Raw genomic sequence first — 13,064 nt, 5'->3', positions numbered from 1 at the left:
CTATGTACAAATATTTTGTGGATAAGGACCATTTTTCGTTTATTTATTTTTGTGAAAAATGCAAGTGATCAAGTTTAGGAAAATATTTTTTAAATCATTCATTTTTCACGAAACAAACGGAACGTAAAAATTGTGTTTATTTTATGTTTCAACAAGTCATTTTGGTCGGTGAAGTCAAAATGCTTCGACCTGTAAGAAAAAGGAGTTCCTCGAGGAAGTAGAATTTACTACCCAGATCACGTCCACCTTGAATTTTGATCTTCTTTCTCAAAGCAATCTTCCAATGAGTTGCCACCTCTCATTTGAGTTGGTTATCAAATTTATTGATTCTTTTAAGTTGCCATTTTTTTTTTTAAAATCGATTTGCTTACTCAAGGGAAAAAAATTGATGAGGCACTCGAGTATAGGTTGGTAATTTTATATACTAACTGGTAATTTACAGTGTTAGTAAGAAAATTAAGTAGAAGTTGGTAATTACAAATGGAAAGTAATTTTATGGATGAGAGAAATCTCAATAATTTAAAAAATATATATATATCAAATAAGTGTTGGTAACTTAATAAGTAAACAGCCGTGCAAAACTAGTCGGTAATTCAATCATAAAAAAAAAATTGATAAACAAGGCAAATAGAAATGAGAACTCTATTGATTATTTAAGGTACGTTAATTTCGCAAAAAAAAAATGGACATTTCTAGAAAATATATTTCAAATCATTTTTGTTTTTGTCTGAAATATGAAAATGAGATGGAAATTATTTTCCATCATTTGGAAAGGAAAACTTAATTTTATTTACCTAAAATGACGTACTATTTGAGTTATATAAGGAATACCTAGCCGTCGGGGTTTCTCGAGCCCAACTGCTGGGAACCCGATCGTGGGCACTAGAGACCCGGTCTTAGCCTTGATGAACATGAGCCCGGGCGACGATGGCTTAGGCACAAGAGCTAGGACCCGGGCACGGGGAGCCGCAAGCACCCGGCTGATAGTCGAGGAACTAGGCCCGGTCTCGATGGACCCAAGTTCGATATGATATTCGTGGATTAACTTACTTGAGTTATTATGCATTTTGACCTGTCTTATACCGAGTCTCACGATTTTTTCATTGGCATACAAGCATGTACTTTCTCAAGAGGTCATTTATTTTGGTAGTGCTCCCATCCGAGTACTCTTCCAAAGCTTAAGAATTGTCGTTACGTCAAAACGCTGATAACTTAGGCCAAGAGACCGGTATTTGGGCACGGCCGTCGAGGCCTTACACAGGCATCGAGGTCTTGGGCCCGCCCTCGAGAGACTTTGGCACAGCCATTATGGACTTGGGCTAAGCCTCAACGAACTCGGCTCCTGAGCACCAGTGACTTATGAACGGGGAGCCAGGTACTCAAGTATGGCCGTCGGGGACCCGAGCACGGCCACCGAGATCATGGGCATGGTCACCGAGGACTCAGGCACGGTAGTCGGGGACTTGGGCATGGCCACAGGGATCCCGGTCCAGCTTCTGTGGACCTAGGCCCTGGCATAGGAGCCGGGAGCTTGGGCCTGGATGCGGATGATTTTGGCATGGGAGCCGGGTAGTTGGGCATGGCCGCCAAGGACTAGGGCACGAGCATCTCTGGCCCATTCTCGAGGGACCTAGGCCCAGCTATTGGTGGATCAAACTCAAAGGCGCCAATGACTTCGGTGCGTGAGCTAGGTACCCGTGCCCAGGCGTCTGGGTTTCATGCCCGAGTGCCAAGGTTTCTGCACAAAGCATCAACAAAAAGGAGGAAAATGATTTCTGATTCTTCAAAAAGGAGATCATTTTTGTTTTTTCTGAATTTAAGCATAAGTTGTCGGTTGAATGATTTTCCAAAATGATCCAAACATCAGAAATTAAGGAAAGTGTTCTTCGACAGAATATTCTCCGCACAAAAATGAAACCTTAACGGTTGATTGACGGAAGGCATTGATAAGAAAAGTAAGTCGAAATTTATAGAAGATCAGAGAATTTTTTTCTTGTCTGAGCTAAGAGAACTTGATAATTTAACACATTCAAATAAACGCGAGCAACTAACTCAATTAAGAGTTAACAAAGTAAAACTAATTGGTATCTTAATGGAAGAAAAAATTGCCGTAACTGTGATTAAGATCGGTAATTTGTAATTGAAAAATGTAGTGGGTTGACATTCAATGAAAATAAAAGTTGGAAACTCAAGCGAGTGTTGGCAAACCAAATTAGTTGATTACCTAATGATAGAAAAGCTGGTGAACAACACAAATAAAGGTTAGTTAAATTATATAAGAGTTCATTAATTTAAGGCATTTTGGAAGAAAAACGAATAAAAGTCGGTGTGATAACAAAATTCGATATTTTTCGAAAAATTGAATAAATGTTCGTAAGTAACTCAAATGATAGTTGGAAACTTTGAACTTGTTGACAATTTAATTAAACAAAAAAGTCGGGAAGTCGCCAAGTAAATATTAGCAAAATCGTATAAGAGTGGGTAAGCTTGAGATGTTGGTAATTACCGGAGAGTAACTAGGATATCAAGTCATTGGTAACTTTTCTATTAATAGCTTTCGACATCTACTAATCATCACGGAAATTAACATGTTTGGAAGACCGGATATAACTACGAATTAGATGTAAAATTATCCGGATAAAAAGGAAAAATCCTCAGCAAAGAGATAATGGAGGAGGAAAAGCCATTTTTTTCTGAAACCGTAAGAGATCCATCCATGGAGGAGAAAAAGAGCAACAGTGCACCAAGCAATGATCCTGTCCATGGCGGTCTTATCGTACCGCCAAGCTCCACAGTCGAAGAACGGCCCGCAAGCTCCATCGCCGTTTGACGTCGGAGCGCCGCCTAGCCATCGTCCCCATCTGTCTCGCTCTCTCTCTATCTAGACCGGTTGGATTGACATGGTCTGACGGCTCTAGACCTCAATGTGAGACTTGCGACTAGGTCCAAGAAAGTGATAAAGAAGGAGCCAATTTTTTTTGGGAAGAAATGCGAAAAGGGAGAAGATCGTGTTTCATACTTAAAACAGAGGAATGAGGTTTCAAAAGATTGAGATTTCGATCGGTCGCGTTTATGTCTGTGTTTAATCCTGTACAGTCTCTACCAAATACTGTATATAAGATATTATATATCCCATCGTAATAATATTCGATCTATATCCTATCCGACTTTATCATATCTGACAAAAAAATTCAGTTGACCAAATGCGGAAAATTTTAAAAAAAGAAAAAGAAAATAGAAAACCGATGGTTTTGTTCAACGGAACAGGGGAATGGCTCTGGCATACATCACAGATAAACACAAAGTACCCTGCTTGAACAGTAGTGGCTAACGACAGGTAAATGATTCAGCATAGCCTTAGCATCAGCACACTCGGCATCCGTTGAAGGCTCGAAAGACATTGTTAAACAACTCCAGATCACATTATCCGTCGATGATATGATGCAAAAGGGTCGTTCTTCTTATCATACTCTATGCAAAACCTGAATGACCAAAGCCGGTATCTGTTCTGAATAGTTCAAGTGGATCGGAAGATTATGCAGAGAGTCGGCAATGGCGGTAATCTATGTCTATTGCGTACCTTCAGAAAATACACAGAAAGAGTCTTCCATTGTCAACAAGATGGATGGAATGAGCGCGACACACAAGAGAACATGTTGCAAGCTAGGAAGGAACAGAGATTTGAAAGAGAGAGGGAGACGCTGTCGACTTCTTTATGTGACAATCATGAAGATTGGCAAGAAGATAAACTGCTGAGGGAACAGAAGAGGAAAATTCGCAATCAACTATGCAAGTAACCTGTTTCGGTTCGCTTATGTCGAACGATCTTCGCCCACATTATCCTATAAGAGAAGCCATGATTAGGACCAACTTTCAGCTCCTTCGGGTCTTCCTTGCCATGACCGCTCGTTCTGAGCCTCTTCCACATCCTCTTCCTCACAATTTCTCGCCAGGACGGAACTTTACACAACTCGTTCGCATCCTCAGCACAAGACGCCGGCGCAACACGAGCAGGGTTGTCTTGCCAATTCGATTTCCGGCTGCAAGGGAAAGTCATGAGATGTCTCTCTATGACCTGAGTGAGTGACACCAATTCGAAGGCATCGTACAAGGGGCTCCCGCAGTCCCATACTTTCAATGCTTCCCCATCTTCGACTTCAGTTTCTTCTGCTCTTGCTCTTATCATCTCTTTGCCTTCCATGAAAAGTTCCCACAAGCTTTTGCATCGCAATGAAGGTGATTTCGTGCCATCACGACATGTACCGGAACAAGTTTCTCTGTCCTTCACGATGGGGCCAGGTAAGGTGTCTCAGAGTTGTTGAAGAAAACGACAGATCCGGTCGCTAAAAATATTAGCCCGCTGTCCTTGTCATTAGCTTCTAGACAGGCTTCCCAACATTAAACAATGGACAAAATGACAACACAGAGTCCATCGATTTACAACAGTTTAGAACATGGACTCCACCTTGCTCATGCGAAGAGTTGGACTAATGTATTGTATGTTGTTAAAGCTGATATGAGCTTCCAGAACTGGGAAGCTTGTACTCTATCTCGAAATTTTTCCCTAGGGAATTTGAATTGTATGAATAGAGAGATTGGCATCTGCAGATCAGGATTACCAATAATAGGATATATTAGACTTCGCCGTCGGATGACCTTGGACAGACATAGCAAGCTTCCGAAGCAAAGAGAAGAGTAAGAAAGTTAAAGCGGGATAAACGCAGAATCGTTAGTTTTCTTTTGTTTTCAGCACGAAGACGAGTAATGCAGTGATGGACAATGTCAGCTAGGTGCCTCTTCCATGCGGAACCATAACAAAAACCATCATAGTTAATGCAATGTACTGCACTTTGAAAAATTCAGATGCATTCATTATGATTAGGACTTGCATTTGGGAAGGAGAATCACATAACAACTGATGCCATATACAGATTCGGATAAATCCAGAACTAAAAAATGAGATCAAATCTTAAGGATTTCGCTTAATTAAAAAGCGGAACTAAAGTAGCTCTTGACAACATTTCCAGACAAGATCTGCAGGACAGCATCGTTCGAAGGCCCTACGCATCTTGGGGTTTTGAATTGGCTGACAGCAGCTCCTAGTTCTAAGAAATGGTCCAGGATTTTTTGGAAGGTCCCCCTCCTCAGGACTCTCAGCTCAAGCGGCGCTATCAACTCGACCTTGCGCGAACTAACATAGCCCGCATCAACAAATGACCGGTCCAAGCAATTGCAACATTCCTTTAACCTGTCGTCGCTTGCTTCTCCATTAATTTCCCAGAATATCACATAGTGGCCAGGTTCCTTCGATAGATCGACGTGGCTGGTGAAATCCACGAGTTCGCGTTTATCTTCCGCCAGCAGATTGGCCGCTGCTTCAACCGCAAGCTGCAAGTCCTTCTCTGTGTTCTTGTCGATATTGATGGTGAGCAAGAGATTTCCCCTGCATATGAATTGGAGTTCCGGGGTCGAGTTGTGAAAGCCCACCACCTTCACTACGTCTCCGAGCCTATATCTGTAAAATCCTGCATGCATCAAATTGAAAAAAAAAAAAAAACAGAAGATTTAACTTATTGAACTTCAGGACAGAAACAACACCAAGCATTGGCTTCAAGCGCATATGAATGAACTGAAAGGGCAGTTCATTGAAGCAGCTTCTTCACAACTTAAAATCACTTCGAGTGACAAGACAACACGACCGTTGCGGATGTGTATGACAGCATGAGAAGCACATCTTATCTACAACTTTTCATATTTAGCCACAAAGAGCCGGTTCATAACTAAAGGCATCAATTTATATCTACTGTTCATATAAGAAAACGCAGTAGCAGGGAAAACTAAAGTAGAAGGAAACAACGAATAACTAAGTACCTGCAGAGTTGGTAATGAGTATCTCATACTCTTGACCAACCTTCACTTCAGTTAGACCCACCGGCTTCGGCTCAAGCATATCAGTACACTCTTTTAAGGGGATAAATTCGAAATATCCAATATTAGGGAGAACGGCAAAAGTAGCCAATTCAGGAGGTAACTCTGGATTAACATTTGCCCCGATCCACCCTTCAGATGCACCATAGTCAGCACTTAACAGAGGTAGTCCCCCTGCATAGTGCCTCAACTTTTTCAAGTAAGGCTCCATTGATCCCGTCATGATCCCATAGATGTACTTAGCATTTGGGAAAAGCTCCGGTATCAATCCATACCAGTTAATCAATCCCGAGCACTTCTTGTGTATCAGATCAGCCAAGGCCGGGTCCGCCTTGAGCAACTTCGACATAGCTGCCTGGATGCACGGAGCGGTAATTCTGCTGGTGAGCTCCCCACAACGTATCACGTGGCATAGTTCCTCCCAAACTAGCTCAAATGTTCGAAATGCATGGACGATGCTGTGAGCAAACGTGGACGACACAAATTGTACCTCTTCACGATAAAGAAGCCCGCACAAGAGATGACAGTACAGGGATTCGTGGAAATTGGGACCAAATATCACTTCGTCAGGGCTGCAACTCTGTGATTGCATTGCCTTCATTGTACTTTTGTATTGCGAGCTACGGAACAGGTTGGTGGTAGCAGTGCCCGCAGCAAGACCACCTTTTGTTTTGAATTGCTTGCTGCTATATATGAACTGCAAGGCCTTCCCACCTTCGATTGGGTAGTCCCTGCAGCAAAGACATCATCTTTAAGGTAATGCAATCTAAACTGCGGCGAGACCATATCTGTTGTATCCATAACGGATTCGAGCAAGGTTCCAAAACAGGATGATCGAGAACAATAGCGGCGAATGAACAGTTGCAAGAATTAAACAAAAAACCGAATGGTTCACTTAAAGAACTAAACAAGAGTTCGGCTTTAGCATAATTTACTAAAAGAACACTGCATTTCTCCACGGTCAGCTCAGTAAGGATAACCAAGGACAAATGAAACATAACCCAAGAATCCCTTCCGAAAGTTATACCTGTTTCTAAAGGCAAAAGAAGTCTGAAAAATCTGCATGGTAGTATCGAGCAACTCGTCATTGAAGGGGACGTATTTCGGCTTTCCTTGTGTAGTACCAGAACTGTAAAAGCATTATGTTAACTTCATCAGACGGCTATGGATTAATTATTTAACTAGACTTCAGGTGAGCTTAAGCATACATGTTCTGCTACCTTAATGAAATAGTTGTAATGGGTCTTCCTGTGAGTATAGGGATAGAGTCGCCATCAGCAATTCTCTGTATGTAATACTCCAAGTCCTTGTGAGTAATAATGGGGCAACAAGCCCTGAAGCTCTCGAGGTCTGTTCTGCCATCAAGACCTAGATTCAGCAAATACTCACAGTTGCCGTTTTCGTCTAGGATCCTCTTCAAGGTCTCTTTCTGGACTCTCCCGGCGTCTCTGGTCATCGCCTCGAATTCTTCTATTACTCTGTTGAGGTCGATTCCTTCCATCTTCTCCAACATGTTCACCAACCTTGGACTGTAACATGAAGCAGAACATGAGAAACTGAACAAGAAAAACCAATCTCTAATCTGGTACAACAAAGAAATGTCAGCACAAGCAGTTGTTGCAGATTGATCATACAAAAGAAATTCAGGACTTCAAGCAGACAATAGCAGCCGGTGGCCCAGTGAAACAAAGCTTCACGGAAGAATGAAAACATGGGCATGGTTCTAGTGTGCTAAAAAGAGCTGTCGTACTCGGACTTCTTGCATATTTGCAGATCAGAAACAGACACAGAACAGGAAACAGATAACATGACAATCATTGAACATGCGTGTACCTGTACTACCTCAGCCTAGAGTTAGTGCAGCGAAACAATGAAAGTGTACGAATGTCTTTCTTTTCCAAAAGCAGATGGCGAAAGAGAGCTCAAGAGAACAGGGCGGGCGGCGGACTGCGAGTAGAGGAACAAAGTGAAGAAGAAAGATCGAGAGAAGTGCCGAGCAAGATGATTGAACCAGAGTGCTCTGAGCTATAAGTAATCAGTTTTCAGTAAGAAGTTCCGGGGAAGCAAGTCGAGTTCTAGCCTCGCTTTTGACGCTAGTCAACTAAGACGACTACAAGAAGTTTCCGAGAAACGAAAAGCGAGGATGACACGGTTCGAAGCAAACTTGAAGTTGAGAACCAATTAAGAATAAGCATCTATTAGTAGGAGGTTCCAGAAAAAACTGATTGCCCCATAAATCAACTCGAGATTAGACTTGGAGGCTCAAAAATCAACGATGATAATGACAAGAAAGCATAGTAAAAGAAAACCAACGAACTTTCAAGGAAAGGCTTGGAAAAAGTCTCCGGGCGGTGAACAGATCCTCAACACGGACCGACGCCAAGTTAAAAACAAAAAATGGAAAGAAGAAAAGAAGTAACAGGAAGCCATGAAAGAGAAAAGCGTATCTGCGACATGACAGCAGAAATCAGATCACGAATTGCAGAGTGGCGACGGGTAAAGTTGCAAACTTGAGACAAGCCCATCACCGGACTCGAACAAGACGGTGAGATTGAATTAGAGAGAGAGAGAGAAGCACGCACCTGCAAGTGCCACTCTGCAAGTGCGTTATCGCTTTGTACTGTGAGATTGTGTGAGGGGGGGGATGAAGATGTAAGAGGCAGAGAAGCTTTTTTTATAGAGAGAGAGAGAGAGGGAGAGAGAGGTGGGGGAGTTCCCGAGTGGCAAGAACTTCTGTGTTTGACCAGGAAAACGCGGGCCGCCGTTACAGTCTCATCGACTTCTCCGCTTTGCCTCTCTCTCTCCCTCTCTCTCTCTCTGGCCACGAGGAAACTGGAGCACACTTGACACAGCCCACTTCGTTTCATCTCAGAAACACAGAGAGAGACAGGAAGAAAGAGAGAGATTGTACGGAATTTTATGTCAGTGGGTCGGTTGGGATTGGACCGAAAATCAACCATTCTTAATTTTTGTTTTGCCAAAAAGAAAACTTTCATTTTTTTTGGTTAAAAAACTTTCATTTTACATGAAGAAGAATACATAAAAATAGGTAAAATCTGAAAAATAAACCAACTTGCTATAATCCGTGACTCGCTCATTTCATAAAATAAAAAAAAAAAAATGAGTCTATCATAATATCAAAGCACAAGCACAACCAGTGGCTCATCAACATTAATGAAAAACACATATCGAGGTTTCCCTCTTCAATAGCTATTATCTTATCCTATCGCAGTGTAAAGATAATAACAGCATGTTGGATGAATACAGAAAATGCATTGTAAATCACGGATACGTTTCTTGATCGAAACAAAAGAGTACTGCAAGATCGAGAGAGAGAACCCGCAAATGAAATCCTAGTTGATTACAAAATCACCTTGACATTATTAGCCGAACACGCTGAAGGCAGTAGAGCGCTCTGCTATATGGAGCAAGCACTGAAGCAAGCAAGCAGATCCAAAAAAAAAGACAGATAGAGAGATAGGGAGAGGGACAGAAAACTCCCAAAATTTATAGGGGAGTTTTCAAAATATCTTGTTATCTATTTTTGCGCATAAAGGAACCCAATAGTTATTTTTGGACATAAATCTTTTCTTAGTAACTTTCAAGGCCTATCGTGGTACGATGTCAGATGAGGGATAGAATCATAATAAAGGATATTGACCATACAAACCAATTAATTCCATCTCTAAAACCTCCCCAATTCAGATTTAGTTTTCCTTTTATTTCAAAGAATTGAAGTTCGATGTTCCTAAATAGACAGATATTTAAAACAAAAAATCTCATGATTCCTAAATAAACTAGTTTGCAAAATAACTTGGTTTTTCATAGGATTATCATTAAGACTCCAACGACATTGTTAATCTACCGAAGTTTATGATTGATAATGCTAGCCATGCTTTGCTTGAAGTCAGAAGACTATTTAGCTCACACTTTTGCGTTCAAAGTGCAACATAACTTTCGGGAAGGAAATCGTCCTACTAATCGGCTCGCTAATCTTGGAATCGATAAGCGCATGGATAATCATATTCTTTTTATTGCCTTCGAGAGAGTTACTCCATGTTTTATAAGTATGATAAAATAGGGATAGTAGATTTACGACGTTAAATTTTCGTATTCAGCTTTAGTCCTTTTCCATTATAAAAAAATTAGACCCCCTCTCTTTGTCAATTCATAAGATTAACAAACTCCTAGCTTTGTAATTATTTAGATAATTTTTATAATGAAACGTTATTTTATCTTGAGTGCATTGTTATAATAGATGATTGACTCAATTCATACGTCTTATGATCTCGAAACAACTTTTCAATGTGATGAAAGATACAGGTTGTGCTATCATTAATGGGACGATAATTTCCAACTTAATCTTCACCTTGGGCTCAATAGACAAAAGGGTGATTTGACCTTGGTTTTGCTGCTAAAGATTTGATGAAGCGACAGCTCTAATAATGCTTTTTCCAACGAATCAGCATTAGATTGCAAAAAAGCCGGAATCACTTTGGGACCCCCATTTATGAAAAGGAAATAGTTTTGGTCGGAAGTGAATCCCATACTCATTGTAATAATTTTATTGAAAAATACTCTAATTCAAAACCATTAATATCATTAAAAATCTCAAATTAACACCATCATAACGCATTTACTCCAAATCAATCTCCGTCTCACTTGAAATTTCAAGTTGGTTCCGCCATCACACATGCATCCCAAACTGATTTCCGTCTTACCAAAATTCCCAAACTTATACTTATGACTTAAACCTACACTCCACCTCTGATCCCAAATCGTAACGAAGGATGATACTTTGGGTCGGGCACCAATTTAGGATTTTTAATAAGACGGAAACTTGTTTGAGGTAAATGTGTCTTAAGGTACTAGTTTGATATTATAAATGAGGAGGGATAAGTTTAGGGTAAATGTGCTATAAAAGAACTAGCTTGAGACTTTAAACAATATTAACCCAATTTATTTATTTAACAAGTATCCCGAAACCACACTGGAGTTTTTGTTACGAAATTATTTTATGTTAATTATATTTACCACCTCGATTAATATTTCCATCTTCTTTTTCACCCTATTCACAACAAATAAAAAGAACTCAACTAACTTGTCAGTTGTACACACCGGCAGAATACCTTTGGTGTTATTTCCTTGATTTTTCTGAGTCTGACTTCGTCAATTTTTGCTTCTTTTGTTTTGTTTTTGTTTTACCAGGAAATAACTTTTCGTCGTCATATGATGTTGGGTCGTCAAGCATGTGTCTGAAACCCTAATATCTCATTCGATTTGTATTTTTCTCGAATGTACTGTAATGAATCCTCAAGTGGGTATCAGACTAAGCAGAGATCGGCTGCTATGCATCTCTGCTCGATTGTCAAATCCGACGTCTTGGAATGTATCCTCGTTTGTTTTTCTTCCATGAACAGTTGGTGCTCCTCGAGACCCTTTGTCGATTTGCGTCAATAACGACGATTGACCTGAAGATAATCTTGGTCGCCCGTCACATGGCTTCTCTGCTAAGACAGTTGTGTAGTGTTACCAAATACCAACACCTTTTTGAAAACATAAAAGATGAATATATCATGTAGTGGAGCCAAGCTTAGGGTTTTTTGGATCTCCACCCCAAAAATGCTTTGACTTGATGTTTGGACATCATATGACTGTGGTTTGTCAGAAAAAAGTTACCCAATCAAATCCTAAATCTATTGTACGAATATCAATTTAGTTCTAACTTTACAATTTTACCAATTTAATTCTAAACATTTATTCGAATTTCTAATATAGTTCTTCCGATCAATTTTCCTCGAAAATTGCCGATATGGTGGTCCAGTCATTCGGGCATTAAATTGACATATGTCCAATAGATTTATATTTAATTGGACAATTTCCAATGTTATGTTGGGTCAACTATTTATACATAGATGCATTATTATATATTAATAATGGCACATGAGCTGGTTTTGATAGATACCGCAGATAATATTCACAACTTGCCTGGTGGTGTACAACACTAATTACCTGTGGCATGTGACTCTTATGTCTATCCCACGTTCCCATCAAATAATTTTTCGGTAACCCCGCAATGGTAATTTTTATATGCACTATTATTTACTAACAGTGGCATGCGAGCTGATTTTGACAGATACAACAAATAATATTCGCAACTTGCATGGTAGCCATAAGGCATCACGCAACTCAAACTTTTACAGCACCAGTTACCTACATGTGATTTTATGTCTACCAACGTTCCCATCAAATAAATTGTTTGCAGCCCACGTTTGTAATTTTTATGTGTTGCGCTAGAACAATTGAAAAATAATGAGGATGCAACGTGCCACGTGGATTAAAACTGACATCACAGATAGGGGGGTTAACCTAGGAGGAATTGGATTGTTGTGTAGATACATTATCTTGGAAAGAAACCAATTCAACCATCCAAGTTCAAGATGATGCCAAAACACCCCACACACACACACACACACACACACACACACACACATACATTTTTATAGAAATATATATATATTTATATATTCCCGACCACTACCCTAATGCTTGACATGTAATGACGTTGTTCTTGATGTCTTTGGCTTAGAGGAGCCGCAAAGAGACAGAGACAATTGATGCGTTCCATCTGCTCGTCTACGTGTTCTGATCCTATTTTTGTCTCCTCTCCCTTTTCGCATATTCATGCGTCATGTCGGGTCGAGAAGAGGGAGGACAACACCTTTGGGTATTTGCCTTTTTCGAGTCCGATTGAGGTCACTGTACTTTTTCCATCCGAGCCAGATTCTTTTGCTCCTTCACTCTGATTGAAGTTGGTAAGAGTAAACATCACTAGCTTTCTTTGTTTACGGGTTTCGCATAGGTTGAAGAATAGTGATTAACCAGAAAAATTTGAGCATGCAGCATAAGCGTTTGGAAAAATTTAACACACGCTATTTCATCCGCCCTTTTGAATTACTTGTGATCAAAACATGATATTTATTCGAGAGTCTACTCTCTACTTGCTTTTCAAGTGACTGCGTTAGTGACGAACCTGTGATTTATCTTTGTTGTGAAGTCAAAATTGCAAATTTTTTTTTTTTTTTTGTAGTTTGTACAAGTCCTTACTTGTTTTTTCTCGTCTTTTCCTCATATGT

At 40.2% G+C, this 13,064-nt stretch overlaps 2 protein-coding genes across 4 annotated transcripts; both read right to left on the bottom strand.

Annotated features, from left to right (window-relative positions):
* Positions 1 to 3,343: 3,343 nt before the first annotated feature.
* On the bottom strand, positions 3,344 to 4,354 carry LOC115748596. The gene has a single exon (XM_030685122.2). The coding sequence runs from the start codon at positions 4,199 to 4,201 to the stop codon at positions 3,782 to 3,784; it is 420 nt and encodes a 139-aa protein (XP_030540982.2). The 5' UTR covers positions 4,202 to 4,354; the 3' UTR covers positions 3,344 to 3,781.
* A 495-nt stretch (positions 4,355 to 4,849) lies between these two features.
* On the bottom strand, positions 4,850 to 8,674 carry LOC115748542 (jasmonoyl--L-amino acid synthetase JAR4-like). Of its 3 annotated transcripts, none has more exons than XM_030685047.2 (5): positions 8,511 to 8,674; positions 7,149 to 7,457; positions 6,956 to 7,057; positions 5,872 to 6,659; positions 4,850 to 5,525 (listed from the first exon to the last, which is right to left on the bottom strand). In XM_030685047.2, the coding sequence occupies exons 2-5, from the start codon at positions 7,439 to 7,441 to the stop codon at positions 4,987 to 4,989; spliced, it is 1,722 nt and encodes a 573-aa protein (XP_030540907.1). In that variant the 5' UTR covers positions 7,442 to 7,457; positions 8,511 to 8,674; the 3' UTR covers positions 4,850 to 4,986. The 3 variants fall into 3 exon arrangements, with proteins under 3 accessions (XP_030540907.1, XP_030540908.1, XP_030540906.1); XM_030685048.2 differs by lacking the exon at positions 8,511 to 8,674 and adding an exon at positions 7,762 to 8,157; XM_030685046.2 differs by lacking the exon at positions 8,511 to 8,674 and adding an exon at positions 7,771 to 8,156.
* Positions 8,675 to 13,064: the final 4,390 nt, after the last annotated feature.

This window comes from Rhodamnia argentea, chromosome 9 (genome assembly GCF_020921035.1).
Source record: "Rhodamnia argentea isolate NSW1041297 chromosome 9, ASM2092103v1, whole genome shotgun sequence".
Taxonomy (NCBI): domain Eukaryota; kingdom Viridiplantae; phylum Streptophyta; class Magnoliopsida; order Myrtales; family Myrtaceae; genus Rhodamnia; species Rhodamnia argentea.
The sequence above is the reverse complement of the archived record's forward strand: the minus strand, read 5'-3'. Positions and strand labels throughout refer to the sequence as shown.